At 46.6% G+C, this 16,241-nt stretch overlaps 1 protein-coding gene across 1 annotated transcript; it reads left to right on the top strand.

Annotated features, from left to right (window-relative positions):
- The first annotated feature begins 2,971 nt into the window (after nucleotides 1–2,971).
- Nucleotides 2,972–13,255, top strand: dbx1a (developing brain homeobox 1a). Its single transcript, XM_055649180.1, has 4 exons — nucleotides 2,972–4,618; nucleotides 6,501–6,599; nucleotides 10,936–11,138; nucleotides 12,470–13,255. Exons 1-4 carry the CDS (start codon nucleotides 4,258–4,260, stop codon nucleotides 12,803–12,805), a joined length of 999 nt encoding a protein of 332 aa, XP_055505155.1. The 5' UTR covers nucleotides 2,972–4,257; the 3' UTR covers nucleotides 12,806–13,255.
- Nucleotides 13,256–16,241: the final 2,986 nt, after the last annotated feature.

Genomic DNA, 16,241 nt, shown 5'->3' on the forward strand with positions numbered 1-16,241 from the left:
AATCTGTCAAATTGCATCGATGCTTATGTTTTATTTTGCTTTGAATGCTTGTTTGGTCTCTCTCTCTCTCCCCCCCCCCTTCCCATTTAGAGAATGAGGGGGGGGGGGGGGGGGGTTAGATTGTGTCAAGAGCGCGGCGTGGACCCCGACTTGTGAGCCTTCCTCGTCCACGTGTGGTCTCAGCGTGGGCCCGACCCAAGCTCACAGTTCATGTCGCTGCCCTGATTTAGTGCAAAAGGAGCCGCCGGCACTCGCTCCCTCACACAGTGGAACAACTGGCCAATTTATTAAGGTCATAGTGTGGAGTCAATCAACCCCACCACCATAACTAATAATCACTGGGAAACCAAATGATCGGACAAGATGGGACAAGGAGGTTTGATCTTGTGACCAGCTTCAGACAGACATCCTTTCTCGTTGCTCCCCCCCGCTCTGTGAGCCCCCCCCCCCCCCCTCCCCCGATTCAACAGACACGTTTTCACCCAGACTTGCTACCACATAGAAAATAGAAAATAGGTGCAGGAGGAGGCCATTCGGCCCTTCTAGCCAGCACCGCAGCACCCACCCAGCTAGCCAGCAGCTAACAATGGCCTGTTTCCTTCATCGCCGTTACCTTTTGACATATCTACACCTCTCGTTTCTCTCTCCCCCAGACTCTCAAGTCTGGAGAAGGGTCTCGACCCGAAGCGTCACCCATTCCTTCTCTCCATGGGATGCCGCCTGTCCCGCTGAGTTGCCCCAACTTTCTCTGCGTCTGTCTGTCCACACGTTTTACCACCAGAAGGAGTCGATGTCGCTTTTGCCTCTCTCGCTCTTTCGCCCTGCTCACGAACAGAAAATCTCCTTCGTCCCACTGATAAGAAGGCGCTGCCAGTTGCGTGGTCATTTCAGGGTTAGCCCTATGAATCTCATTTGTTCCGTTCCTTATTTTAAAACTGCTTTTCGTTCCCCTAGACTCATTGAACGTTGGCGATTTTCTTTGGAAGTAACCAATTCTTGGACTTGTTGTCAAATCAGTGGGGAATATCTTGCCACACACACAGCAGCAGTCTTTTCTCGTCTCCAGTCTCTCTCCCGCCTCCGTCTCTATCTTTCCATTTGAGGAAGGGCAACTTCTCGCCAGAGATGCTGCCTGACCCGCTGAGTTATTCCAGCCCTTTGTGCCTATCAGTCGACCGAGGCTGAGCAAGACATATACAAAGTACTGGAGTGACTCGGCGGGTCGGGCAGCATCTCTGGAGAACATGGATCGGTGACATATCTCGAAATTATTTACTTCTCGCTCATATCACTCACCCAAACCTTAAAACTCTTAATATCAGTCTAAAGACCCGAAACCTCACCTGTCCATGTTATCCGGAGATACTGCCCGACCCGCTGAGTTACTCCAGCACTTTGTGGCTTTTTTGGTTGGTAAATCGACATCAGCAGTTCCTTCTGTCGACTTAAGACTTGCTCCACTTATGTGAAATGTGTGCGTTTCCAGTAACTATGAGGTCCGGTGCGCTGCTCTGTCTAGGATATGCATTCACATACACAACCGCTGTTACTGATCGCTGTCCTTTTTCTAACTGAGTGACATCTGTATTGCCCTTATAAAATCTCCAAGAGGCGAATCACTCACAATTACATAAATGTATCTGCGATGGCTTTAAATGCTGGCTTCGATCAACGTGATCAGAATCGAAAGACGTTCATGTTTGATTCCAGCATTGGCTGCAGTATGAATTGTAAATCGCCTCTAGTGTGTTGGATAGTGCTAGCGTACAGGGATAGCTGGTCGGCACGGATTTGGTGGGCCGAAGGGCCTGATACCGCGCTGTGTGCAAACTAAATTAACTAGCACTTCATTATTACTATTGTTGTTATTAGTAGAGTAATATCCAATAATAACAGTGGAGTAATAATAATAATAATAATAATAATAATAATAATAGTATGTTTACAACATTCCATGCTCGATAATTTGGTGGTGAAAGTTGCACTTGGCTCAGCACACACTGAAAGCAGATACATCAGGTTTGCTCAGTGTGTTCGATATTATGTGTAAGAAGGAACTGCAGGTGCTGGTTTAAACCGAAGATAGACATACAAAAAAAAAAAAGCTGGAGTAACTCAGCGGGTCTGTCAGCATCTCTGGAGAACTGAAGAAGGGTCTCGACCCGAAACGTCACCTACTCATTCTCTCCTGTACTCATGCTGCCAGTCCCGCGGAGTTACTCCAGCGCTTTGTGTCTACCTTCAGTTTAAACCAGCATCTGCAGTTCTTTCCTACACAAGTTATTACGAGATAATTTGTTGAGTGAGTCCACCCCCCCCCCCCCCCCCCCCCCCCCCCCCCCCCCACCCCCCCAGCATAAATCCGCCTATATTCCAAATGTCGTTTCCCACGAACGAAAAGCAAATGGTTCCGATTTCAAAAGTGATTTAAAACTGCCCCTGGTCCTCATATTTCCAGTTACTAACTCCATCGCCCAAACCACCAGCACTCTATTCAGCATCGTGCTCCAGTGAAGTTTAGCCAACGTGCTTTGTTTTTTTATAGAAACGAGAAAAAAAAACAAACCCCAGAAATGCAAATATCTGTTTCCCTGTCCAAAAGAATAACGGGATTTTCCATTGTTAGAGCGCTGCTAGTTATTTTTTTTAAAACGCCTTTTCCATTTTAAGCTGAATTAATATCTCTTCCAAGTTCCATCGCTGGATACATACATGCACGATGCACTTTTGTCCGTTTGTGCAGGGGCCGAACATAAGGATAATATACAGCCGAGGCAGAACGCGAGAGAGATAGAAGGGGGAATGGGAGCGAGAGAGGGAGCGAGAGAGGGAGCGAGAGGGAGCGAGAAAGAGAGAGGGGGCGAAAATAAACTATTTTAAATGGGAGTAAAGCTGCTGAACGCCAGCTAATACGATTTTTTTTTAAAGCATTGTATTGAGTAAATAAAAAATCCAGCTGATGCTGACAGTTAGGGTGCTGTTGCCGCGGTTAATGGGATAACGTGGACGCTGCCTCCTTTCCGACGCATATTAAGAACAAACTAGTACTTTTTCTTCAAACTCAACTTAATATTCCTCACATCTGTTATCGCGTTAAAGAGCAATTTGATCGATTCCGGGGGAGGTTTTGTTCTCCCACAGAAAGACTGCACGCTTCTTTTAAAAGCGTATTAACTGGTTATTTAAATATCGTCAAGCAGTCAGGGGGCACATTAAGCGAGAAATATGTTGCGAATTAGCACTTTAAAAAAAGCTCAGCCAAAACTGGGTTGTTTTTTTCGTTCGGTTACAACTTTTCTAGATTAGTTTACGAGCTTCCTACCCATAGATTTATTCCAATATGCAACGTTTCAGTGTCAATAGAATTGTCTGTATTCTGTGTTTCAGTTTCGTATCAATTCATTCACTAATGAGGTGTTTAATTACTTATAGAACTCGATAAACAAAAAATAACGAGTCTCTCGACATTTGAGATATTGGGGACCCTTTTTGCAAGATTATCCGGTGATTATGTTTTATGATATTGCAATTGGCGAAGCTTTCGATTGAAAATTAGCATTTTTGTTTAAATATAATTTACTTTCCTCATTTGGGAACAATCTGCTATTTAAATGTCTCACTCTGCCTGGTCCACGGATGCCTTTCACAAGGAGATTATGTCGTGAGGATATGAATATGTATTGGGCAGGTTTGTTGGCTCAGCGGGAGTAGCAAATAAATTTAGTACTTTCTTTTCATAATTCCTTTCAAACGAGGAAAATGTCATTGGAATCTCGGAAAATTGTCTTTTAATTAGCCTGTGTGCATTGCACCCACACAATAGCAGCCCAAATCCTTCAGCAGTGTATTCAAAAGAGGCGGTCGGTAGCCGCAATCAACGGCGACACCTCCTTTGTGGAAACGCCATTGTGATTGCTTGCTTATCGAGTTTAATCCAATCATAAATTGGTCTAATGGGCCAATCGCCGAGCCAGAAAGTGCGAGTGAAAGGAACTCGTGTGGAGAACTTTGTTGAACTTCATTGTTGCGAGCCGTCACCTCTCAAAAGACTTAGCGAGGCTGACCACTATAAAACGCACCGGGCAGGAGGAAGTGCCCGGAGAAAAGTAGAAACGTGTTGGAGGTGGTAGTCGGATCTTGCTGAGTAGGGGGGAGGTGGTAAAGAAGCTCTTTGCTGAATAGGATTGATTGGGACTTCTCTCTTTCTTCCTCTCTCTCTCTCTCCCTCTCTCCTCTCTTTTCCTCGCCGCTGCAGATATGATGTTCCCCAGTGTTATGGCGCCTTCAGCCATGTACCCCGGGCTCCTGAGGCCGACCCCGACACTGACTCTCCCCCAGTCTCTCCAGTCTGCCTTCTCCTCGCACGCCATGGGGGCCAGCTTCTTGGTGGAGGACCTGCTGAAGATCAGCCGGCCTGTCAGCTACCTGCCCCGCTCCGTGGCTCCGTCAGCCTCCGATGCCGCCACTGCCCCAAGCCCGGCCACGACAGAACGACACCGCACCGCCAGCCCCGTCACCAGCGGGATATGCGCCTCTCACTCCTCCATCTCGCCAGCCAACGAGTCCAATTACCTCAAGTTTGGGGTGCACGCCATCCTCTCGTCGACCCCAAGAACTGGTGAGTGTCTCGTGCAGTTTAGTTTGTAGAGGGTACAGTGAAAAGCGTTTTATGTTGCGTGCTATCCAGTCTAGAGAAAATACAATAACCATTTACAATCGAACCATTTGCAATGTAGATCAGTGAATAACGTTTAGTGCAAAGTAAAACCAGCAAAGTTCGATCAAGGATAGTCCGAGGGTCACGGATGAGATTTCCTAGTCAGTAAAACAGTTCCATCAGATGCTACCGTTATTCACCAGGTCTCCATAAAGTACTAGCTGCAAACTGAAGTAAGATAATAATGAGCAAGACAGCAGGTCTGAAGAAGGGTCTCGACCCGAAACGTTGCCTCCTTCCTTCGCTCTATAGATGCTGCTGCACCCGCTGAGTTCCTCCAGCACGTTTTGTCTACCTTCGATTTTTCCAGCATCTGCAGTTCCTTCTTAAACCTATGATAATTTTCTCATTTGTTTATAGAATAAGTAAAAACGGCGTCACAGGAAATAATTAATGCATCTTTTTTTTCTGATATTACCTTAGTGTATATTCCATGTTCGATTCACCTTAATCGAATTATTAAGGTGAATATTATTGTATTGAATTAGTCGACATTATTGAACTAATTGATGGGTTGTGCATAAGGTTACTCGAGTACTATTCGTAGCTATCCGAGTACTATATTAAGTTACTCAAGTACTGCGATCAGGGCGCGGCATATTAACATAGAAACATAGAAAATAGGTGCAGGAGTAGGCCATTCGGCCCTTCGAGCCTGCACCGCCATTCAATATGATCATGGCTGATCATCCAACTCCGTATCCTGTACCTGCCTTCTCTCCATACCCCCCTGATCCCTTTAGCCACATCTAACTCCCTCTTAAATATAGCCAATGAATTGGCCTCAACTACCTTCTGCGGCAGAGAATTCCAGAGATTCACCACTCTCTGTGTGAAAAAAGTTTTCCTCATCTCGGTCCTAAAAGATTTCCCCCTTGTCCTTAAACTGTGACCCCTTGTTCTGGACTTCCCCAACATCGGGAACAATCTTCCTGCATCTAGCCTGTCCAACCCCTTAAGATTAACATTCTATATATTAACATATATCACATTAACATATGGCAATCGAAAGAAAATATACCATTTTCTAAAAGGTCTCTAAAATATGTTGTCCAAAGCCAATAGCAAGCCATTATGGAGATGTGCTATGCAATTATTTCACACCAAAGTTAGCGTATTTAAATACCAGGTTGCCTAAAGAGACGTAGGAAAGAACTGCAGATGCTGGTTTAAATCCAAGGTAGACACAACATGCTGGAGTAACTCAGCGGGACGGGCAGCATCTCAGGAGACACGACCCGAAACGTCGCCCATTCCTTCTCTCCTGAGATGCAGCCTGTCCCGCTGAGTTACTCCAGCATTTAGTGTCTATCTAAATATACGGTCACCTAAAAAGCAATGAGACTATCTAAAATTTTCTATCAAACGATTTTGGTCGTGATCATTTTGTGGTGAATGGCCTCTTCGTCTTTATCCGTCGTCACTGGTTAAAGGGTTGTGTGAAGGGCCTGTCCCACTGTACGAGCTAATTCAAGAACTCTCCCGAGTTTTAAAAAAAAAATCAAACTCATGGTAAGCACGAGAATGTACGTAGCGGATAGGTCGGAGCTCGGGACGTCTCTTAGCGGCTCGTAACGCTAGCGGCAGGTACTCGGGAAACGCGGTAAGCTCGTGAAGACTCGTGAAGACTTTTCAACAGCGGCTATGACCGTAATTCTCCGAGTTCGAATCAGGGGAAACTCGGGAGAACTCTTGAATTAGCTTGTACAGTGGGACAGGCCCTGCACATGTGTTGACTTTTGCAAGTTCTCAGATTCTTTTTCCTCTTTCCTCTTTCCTACAGAATCCTCGCACCCTTTGATCCAGGGGATCTCGCCGAAGGCTTTCTTCCCTTACTTCGAAGGTTCTTTCCAGCCTTTCATCCGCTCCACGTACTTCCCAGGTAGGTCAGTCAGTCAGGTCACGGGTGATGGGAGCAGAGTGAGGCCGTCGAGCCTACTCCGCTGTTCTAGACGAACACACGCACACACACACACACACACACACACACACAAGCTGGAGTAACTCAGCGGGACAAGCAGCATCTCTGGAGATGTTTCGAGTCGTGGCCCATTCTTCAGACGACCAGAAACGCCACCTTTTCCTTCTCTCCACAGATGCTGCCTGTCCCGCTGAGTTACTGCAGTTTTTTTAGGGCTATCTTCGGTTTAAACCAGCATCTGCAGTTTCTTCGTACACATTCAATCATGGCTGATCTATCTCTCCCTCCTAAACCCATTATCCTGCCTTCTCCCCATAACCTCTGACACTCGGACTAATCAAGAATCCATTTATCTGCCTTTATATTACAAATATCCACTGACTTGGCCTCCACAGCGTTCTGTGGCAAAGAATTCCACAGATTCACCGCCCTGGGACTAAAAAAAAATTCCTCCGGGTTATTAGCACCTTGCTCCACACTACCCCCCCCCCCCCCCCCCCCCTTCCTCCCCCCCCCCCCCTCCTGCTCCCCCCCTTCTTCGCCCCCCTCTCTTCCCCTCAAAACCCCCTCCTCTCCCCCCCCCCCCTCTCTCTACCCCTCCCTCTCTCCTACCCCCCCTGTTCTCCCCCCCCCCCCCTCCCCCCCCCCTCTTCCCCCCCCTCCCCATCTCTTCCCCTCCTCCTCTCCTATCCCTCCCCCCCCTTCTTCCCCCCTCCCCTTCCCCCCTCCTCCCCATCACCGTCGCCACCACACAGGCACTCGTGGGCCTCTAGTTTCACGCATATTTTGCAGCCTGTTCCGGGGGTGAGAGTATAGTTCAGAGGTGGTTAGCAGTACAACAGTTGGAAATCAGTCTCGCTTATTTGATGCCCTATTTAGCACCAGCGCTGATGGATGGCACTTTGCTCCCATTCCATAATCTACAAATTAGCAGAAATTGTCACGCACTAAGTTCTAGGCGGGTCCATTCTCAGGAGGACAGTTGGCTGCCCTTCACGGCTGCCGTTTTCCCACAGAGCCCCGCAGCAGTCCATCACTGATTCCTAACAAAGCTTTGAGAACCGTGACCAATCGCCCGCTTCATTTCCAGGAACCACACGCAGCTTTAGCACCAGTACAACCATTTCCCAAAGCTTCCTCCCTCCCTCCCTCCATGCATCACCCCTCCCCTCTCTCCATCCCCCCTCCCCTCCCCGTTCCCAAAGCTTCTTCCACCCCCCCTCCACCCCCCCACCCACCTCCACCCCCCCACCCATCTTCTTCCCCCACCCCCCCCCACCTCCACCCACCTCCACTCCCCTCCTGGATATCTTCCCGTTATATTCACCTCAATGAAATGCTTTTTCCGAACACATGTTATCCACTCCACACTCATGTTCAAAACGTGCAGAGTTTCTGATCCGCACAATGAGTTAAATACAATCTCTAAAACAATTATCCATTTAATAGATTAACTAATATTCTTGTTCTCAGTGTTATCCACCGAATTGGAATTCCTAACATAATTACCAATTAAAAATAATAGCTAATACTCATCCTCTAGCAATTTAATTGTGATTTCTAAACCAATTATCCATTAGAAAGAATTAATACGTTTCCTCAATATGTTATTTGTCCGATTGAAAAAAAATTAAAGCTATCTACAAAAAATAACCAATTCTTATCTTTAGTGTACTATCCACCCAGAATATCTAAAACAATTACCCATTGAAAAATAACGACATTATAATCTGTACTAATTCTTATTCTCTATGAATATCCTTTTACAATATATAAATTAATTATCCATTTAAATAAACTAATTCATATCATCTATGCTAATCCACACTCTGTTATTTATTAAAGTGGACATTCTAAAGCATTAATTAAAAAAAACTGATATTCGATTTCTACTACACTGGCAATTCTCCCCCCCCCCCCCCCCCCCCCCCCCCCCCCCACCCCCCCTCCCCTCCACTCCCCCACTCACCTTTTGTTCCCGATAAAACATTTCGATTCAACTTGCCTGTGTCAAACTTGGTCATTTAACTTGTAAGAAGGAACTGCAGATGCTGGTTTAAACCGAAGATAGACACAAAAAGCTGGAGTAACTCAGCGGGACAGGCAGCAAGCGTCTCTGGAGAGAAGGAATAGGTGACGTTTCGGGGCGAGACACTTCTTTATTTAATTGACACGTCTGAAACCGCTTAACCTTATGGTCCAAACAACCAGGCACAGTTACACCTTTCCTGCCTTCGTTCACAAGCTGAACGTTTCAACAGAAAAACAACTTGCAGTGTTTGGAGCTTTCTAAATAACTTTTTAAATCTTCATTTGATGATAATGTTGGGGGGGGGGGCAAGATAATCAGTATTCGAACAATGATCTTGGCATGCAGTTCTATTCAGATTGTGAATGTGTAAAATGCTTTTGTTTCAATAATATATCGCTTTAGCAGCCCGTTCTCAGTCTTTTTTCTGTTAGTTCATTACTACACAATTACCTTTCACGCTTCATTAGAATTTGTGTCTGGTATTAACACCTTCAGAAAGAGAACACTTTGATAAAAAGACACCAGACCATCTGAAACCATGGAAAGTGTCCATTTCCAATTGATCATCCGTTGCTATTTGATTTCACACAGCGCGTGCCAATAAAGTTATTTTCCTCAAAACCTTTTCCATTCATTAAACGTGTCCTACATTTTGAAGATAAGGCACATCACTTCAATACTCCAGTTCAAAAAGTGTCGTTTCTCATCCACCCATGTTGTTGCAGCCATCCCGGTCGCAATTTCTATGACAACTATCCATTAAAAAATATATCTATAAAATATATATTTTTCAAAGGCCACACAAGTGACCACGCCGGCTGTTTATAAATGCACTTCGCTGCAAGTTTCACTTTAACTCCCAGCGTTTAAGAAACATTGTTAGGCGCGTGCATGGATAGGGGAGGTTTATAGGGATATGGCTCATGCTAACCAAACAAATCAGATATAACAAACACAATGAAGTCAAACTCGAGTACAATAGATAGAGCAAAGGGGAAGACACGGAGTGCAGAATATCGTTCTCAGCGTTGTAGCGCACCAGTTCCAGAGACCAAGTCCAATGTCCGCAATGGGGTAGAGGCGAATTGGACAGAGGGAAGTCCAGAACCAGGGGCCACAATTTAAGAATAAGGAGTAAGCCATTTAGAACGGTGACGAGGAAACGCTTTTTCTCACAGAGAGTGGTGAGTCTGTGGAATTCTCTGCCTCAGAGGGCGGTGGAGGCAGGTTCTCTGGATGCTTTCAAGAGAGAGCTAGATAGGGCTCTTAAAAATAGCGGAGTCAGGGGATATGGGGAGAAGGCAGGAATGGGGTACTGATTGGGGATGATCAGCCATGATCACATTGAATGGCGGTGCTGGCTCGAAGGGCCAAATGACCTACTCCTGCACCTATTGTCTATTGTCTATTGTCTATTGAAGTCTGGTAAGAAGGGAAGGCGTGATATAATACCGATGTGAAGGAAGGAACTGCAGCTGCTGGTTTATACCGAAGATAGACACAAAATGCTGGAGTAACTCACCGGGACAGGCAGCATCTCTGGAAAGAACGAATGGGTGACCTTTCGGGTCTCGACCTTCTCTCCAGAGATGATCCCTGACCCGCTGAGTTACTCCAGCATTTTGAGTCTACCTTCGGTGAAATAAACCTGCATCTGCACTTCCTTCCTACACATTTCTTCACCAGTTCTTATTCTCCAGAGTGAGTTCCATTTGATTACCCATTCCTGTCCAGCGTGCCCAGAAATTAATTTTCCTCAAAACCTTTTTTCAGTCATTAGCTGTGTCCGCGGTGACTGTCTGTGTCTGTGTAATGCCGCCACTGCACCGTCAATTCTTAAGGGGTTGGACAGGCTAGATGCAGGAAGATTGTTCCCGATGTTGGGGAAGTCCAGGACAAGGGGTCACAGCTTAAGGATAAGGGGGAAATCCTTTAAAACCGAGATGAGAAGAACTTTTTTTCACACAGAAAGTGGTGAATCTCTGGAACTCTCTGCCGCAGAGGGTAGTTGAGGCCAGTTCATTGGCTATATTTAAGAGGGAGTTAGATGTGGCTCTTGTGGCTAAGGGGATCAGGGGGTATGGAGAGAAGGCAGGTACGGGATACTGAGTTGGATGATCAGCCATGATCATATTGAATGGCGGTGCAGGCTCGAAGGACCGAATGGCCTACTCCTGCACCTAATTTCTATGTTTCTATGTTTCTATTTCCAAGGGCATTTTCTCCACGTTAAGTAACCCCACTGTTTATTTTTTCCCCCTGTAGCTTCCTCCTCTGTGGTCCCCATACCTGGCACCTTCTCGTGGCCTCTCGCAGCCCGGGGCAAACCCAGGAGAGGGATGCTCCGCCGAGCCGTCTTCTCCGATGTCCAGCGGAAAGCGCTGGAGAAGATGTTCCAAAAACAGAAATACATCAGCAAGCCAGACCGACGTAAACTGGCAGCCAAGTTGGGACTGAAAGACTCTCAGGTAAATAACAATCCACATTCGTCGAGCAATAAGGCGAGCGGTATCTAAAATGGGATTCATAGAAACATAGACATAGAAAATAGCTGCAGGAGTAGGCCATTCGGCCCTTCGAGCCTGCACCGCCATTCAATATGATCATGGCTGATCATCCAACTCAGTATCCTGTACCTGCCTTCTCTCCATACCCCCTGATCCCTTTAGCCACAAGGGGCACATCTAACTCCCTCTTAAATATAGACAATGAACTGTGGCCTCAACTACCTTCTGTGGTAGAGAATTCCACAGATTCACCACTCTCGTGTGAAAAATATTTTTCTCATCTCGGTCCTAAAAGATTTCCCCCTTATCCTTAAACTGTGGCCCCTTGTTCTGGACTTCCCCAACATCGGGAACAATCTTCCTGCATCTAGCCTGTCCAACCCCTTAAGAATTTTGTAAGTTTCTATAAGATCCCCCCTCAATCTTCTAAATTCCAGCGAGTACAAGCCGAGTCTATCCAGTCTTTCTTCATATGAAAGTCCTGACATCCCAGGAATCGGTGCAAGATCCCAAGTTCTCCGGGCAGAATTCGGTCCATCCAATCAACTCCGCCATTCAATCATCATGGCTGATCTATCTTTCCCTCTCAACCTCATCCCCCCCCCCCCCCCCCCCCCCCCCCCCCCCCCCCCCCACCCCCATATCACATGACAGATCAGTTGCAAACGGGTCAGTGCGGATTCGGTGGGCCGAAGGGCCTGTTCACCTGTTGCCTGACTTAATTGATTGAAAGACACAGTATGGAACAGGCGCCCCAAAGACGTGCAGGTTTGCAGGTGGAGTGTGGTCTCTGTAAATTGCCCCTAGTGTGCAGGGGGTGATTGGGATAGCACGGAACTAGCGTGAACGGGTGGCCGATGGGCCTGTTCCCCAGCTGTATGACTTGAACGACTGAAAATTACAGCATGGAAACGGACCCTTCGGCCCATCCAGTTTATGTCGACCCTCAATACTGGTCCTCACGAGGCCTATATTATCCAAGTTCCACATCCTCTCCCCGGACACTAGGGGTTATTTTCAGAGGGCAGATTAACCTGAAACCACGTGGAAGGGTCTGTATTTTTCACTCGATGAAGTGTGGGAGGAAACCCGAGTACCCGGTGGCGATCGTGCAAACTCCACACAGACAGCATCCTGAGTTATTCCAGCTTTCTGCGCCCATCTTGACTTTAAACCAGCATCTGCAGTTCCTTCCAACACATAGGGCAAGGTATAGTCCGATTACATCGCCTGTCCTGAAATAACTGCACACACATATATATATATATTTTTTTTCTTGGTTCATTGAACAGGTGAAGATTTGGTTTCAGAACAGAAGGATGAAGTGGAGAAACTCGAAGGAGAGAGAACTGTTGTCCGCCGGCGGTTGCCGCGAACAGACTTTGCCCACAAAGTTGAACCCTAATCCCGACCTCAGCGACGTTGGGAAGTCCTCCCCCTGTAGCCTGCATTCGGGAGACGAGGAGGAGCTGGGGTGCAGGGACAGTCCCAAGTCACCCCTATGCCAATCCCCGGACTACAAGCGCATTGACACACACCTCCGTCTAATCTCACACCAACTCGCCGCCGACCAACACACGTACTTCTCCGAAGAGGAAGACGGCGAGGAAGAAATAACCGTTTCATAAACTTAACTGAACGACATTTCGTTCAGACCGTAAGGTCTGAATGACAAATAAATAAAGGATCTAATTAACCTCGGATTATTTCGCCAATGGACATGGACATTCCTTGCAAGGGACTTAAATCTACAGTTGAATCTGTTCATCAATCAGTGGACAGTCTCAGCGATATGTACACAGTTTTTCTTTTGTACAAAATGTGTGTTGAATGAATATTTTATACCAAGAGTATTATGAATGACTATACGTATAGTTTGATTAGATTCTAATTAAAAACATTGCCAACCGTTTAATGACTTAACTGGAAACTGTAGACTCATAACTTATAAAGAATTGTTCTTTTTAAAAAAAAAGATTTTGTATGCAGTGTATAGATGCATAATGTTTATATCTTAAATGTTTTGTATAATACCAAATAAAAGTAGGCATTATGAGACGTGGTCGCAACAATGAAAAGGTGTGACTTGCAAAGATTGATTATTCTCTTTCTTCAACGGCCTGTCCCACTTACGCAACCTTTACAGGCGACTGCCGGCACCCGTGATAAGTCGCCGAAATTTTCAACATGTTGAAAATTCAGCGGCGACCAGAAGATGCCACGACCATAGGAGACCTCTCACGACCAAACATGACCAAACAACCTGTGTTGAATGAATATTTTATACCAAGAGTATTATGAATGACATGGGCGTGAGAGGTCTCCAAAGACTCGTAGTGTCTTTCTGGTCACCGCTGATTTTTCAACATGTGGAAAATTTCGGCGACCTATCACGGGTGCCAGCAGTCGCCTGTAAAGGTCGCGTAAGTGGGACAGGCCCTTAAGAGTAACAGCAATCTTAAATATGCTGCTTAAAGATGGGTGCTACTTAAATTCTTCGACTTAATCTAGATATGATGCCCAATACAATAGAATAACTTCTCATTCCCATTGCTGATCGACAACATATCTTCAGCATCATTCCATTTCCATCTGCTAACCCCCCCACTCCCTGAATCCACCCCGTTTTTTCCCCTGCCCTCCGCCACTCGCCCTTCTTCAGACTTAGGGCATGGAAGGAGAACAGTTGCGAGAAGCGGTGGATTGAGTCTACTGCAGGTACCTGAAATCCTGGTTGGGGCCCAAGTCGGATGCCTGAACTGAGTCTGAGGAATTTCAGAGGTAGACAAAAGTGCTGGAGAAAACTCAGCGGGTGAGGCAGCATCTATGGAGCAAAGGGAATAGGTGACGTTTCGGGTCGAGACCCTTCTTCAGGCTGATGTGGGGGGGGGCTGGAAAGAAGAAAGGAAGAGGCGGAGACAGTGGGCTGTGGGGGAGCTGGGAAGGGGAGGGGAAAGAGGGAGAAAGCAGGGACTACCTGAAATTGGAGAAGTCAATGTTCGTACCGCTGGGGTGTAAACTGCCCAAGGTGCTGCTCCTCAAATTTGTGGTGGGACTCACTCTGGCCATGGAGGAGGCCCAGGACAGAAAGGTCGGATTGGGAATGGGAGGGGGGGGGGGTGAGTTGAAGTGCTGGGCCACCGGGAGATTGTTTCACTATACCTCTGTACATGAGATAATAAAGAACCTTTGAGCGTCGCCCTCTAGTGGTTCATTCAAAAACTTTTCACACAGAGAGTGGTGAATCTCTGGAACTCTCTGCCACAGAGGGTAGTTGAGGCCAGTTCATTGGCTATATTTAAGAGGGAGTTAGATGTGGCCCTTGTGGCCAAGGGGATCAGAGGATATGGAGAGAAGGCAGGTACGGGATACTGAGTTGGATGATCAGCCATGATCATATTGAATGGCGGTGCAGGCTCGAAGGGCCGAATGGCCTACTCTTGCACCTAATTTCTATGTGTCTATAAATATACCCCAAGCTAAAATTCACTCCACGTTGGCTTGTGTGTTGTGCAAATGTTTACCTAATATCGTTTCCTTTCCGGCCTGAAACCAAAACGGATTGGAAACATCCAAGGGTTGAGATAGGATTACTAATATTTGATCAGAAATCAACAGCTTTTGCCCTAATACGTAGGAAGAATATAAATGTAATTCAGAAATTGTAGATAATTCCAAAATGCAATACCTGACACTTTAATACATCTGTATTAAACTCTATCAGCCATTCCTCAGCCCACCTGCCCAACCCATCAAGATCCGGCTGCAATTTTTGACAACTATCTTTTCTACAATACCACCTGCTTTAGTGCCACCTGCAACCTTACTAATCATCCCTTGCATGTTCTCATCTAAATCATTGATATTGCCAGCAGTTATGCTGGTACAAGTAAGAATGTTGTCATTCCATTGTCGGTAGGTGTGTGAATTAAACACTTGGCTGCAACGGTGGAGTTGCTGCCTTAACAGCGCCAGAGACCTGGGGTTCGATCCCGACTACGGGTGCTGTCTGTACTGAGTTTGTACGTTCTCCCTATGAGTTTTCCCGGGATCTTCAGTTTCTTCCCACACTCCAAAGATGTACAGGTCTGTAGGTTAATTGGCTTGGTATAATTGTAAATTGTGTGTGTAGGATAGTGTACGTGTGCGGGGATCGCTGGTCGGGGCGGACCCGGTGGGCCGAAGGGCCTGTTTCCACGCTGTATCTCTAAACTAAAGCGAAACTCTTGATTCCAGTATTCCAGACCTTGCACTGCCACCACAGACTTCTCCTTGGACATCCAGTTACCTTTCGCTTCCTCGTCAGCTCAGCACCAACTGTCCCGTCTTCCTCTCTGATCATAGAAACATAGAAATTAGGTGCAGGAGTAGGCCATTCGGCCCTTCGAGCCTGCACCGCCATTTAATATGATCATGGCTGATCATCCAACTCAGTATCCCGTACCTGCCTTCTCTCCATACCCTCTGATCCCTTTAGCCACAAGGGCCACATCTAACTCCCTCTTAAATATAGCCAATGAACTGGCCTCAACTACCCTCTGTGGCAGAGAGTTCCAGAGATTCACCACTCTCTGTGTGAAAAAAGTTCTCCTCATCTCGGTTTTAAAGGATTTCCCCCTTATCCTTAAGCTGTGACCCCTTGTCCTGGACTTCCCCAACATCGGGAACAATCTTCCTGCATCTAGCCTGTCCAACCCCTTAAGAATTTTGTAAGTTTCTATAAGATCCCCCTCATCCTCTACAGCTTTCCATAAGTCCTGACATCCCAGGACAATAATGTCCTGTACGCAATACTCCAGGTGTGGTCTCACCAAGACCCTGTACAACTGCAGTGTCCCTGGCATTGCTCCCCATCTCTGCTCCAGTTGACATCCTCAACCCAACCATCGTGTTGAGCACTGTTCCCCTCCAAACATCTACTCCAATTGTCTCCCCTCCACGCCCCGTGCCATCACCACCCTTCACTGGTGGGGGATTGAGGGTAAAATGTTTTAATGCATGATTGCGTATGCAAGTAGGCTGGACATCAAGCAGCAGCATCCTGGACAATACAGCTCACCCCCT

This window comes from Leucoraja erinacea, chromosome 18, assembly GCF_028641065.1.
Source record: "Leucoraja erinacea ecotype New England chromosome 18, Leri_hhj_1, whole genome shotgun sequence".
In the NCBI taxonomy this organism is placed as follows: Eukaryota; Metazoa; Chordata; class Chondrichthyes; order Rajiformes; family Rajidae; genus Leucoraja; species Leucoraja erinaceus.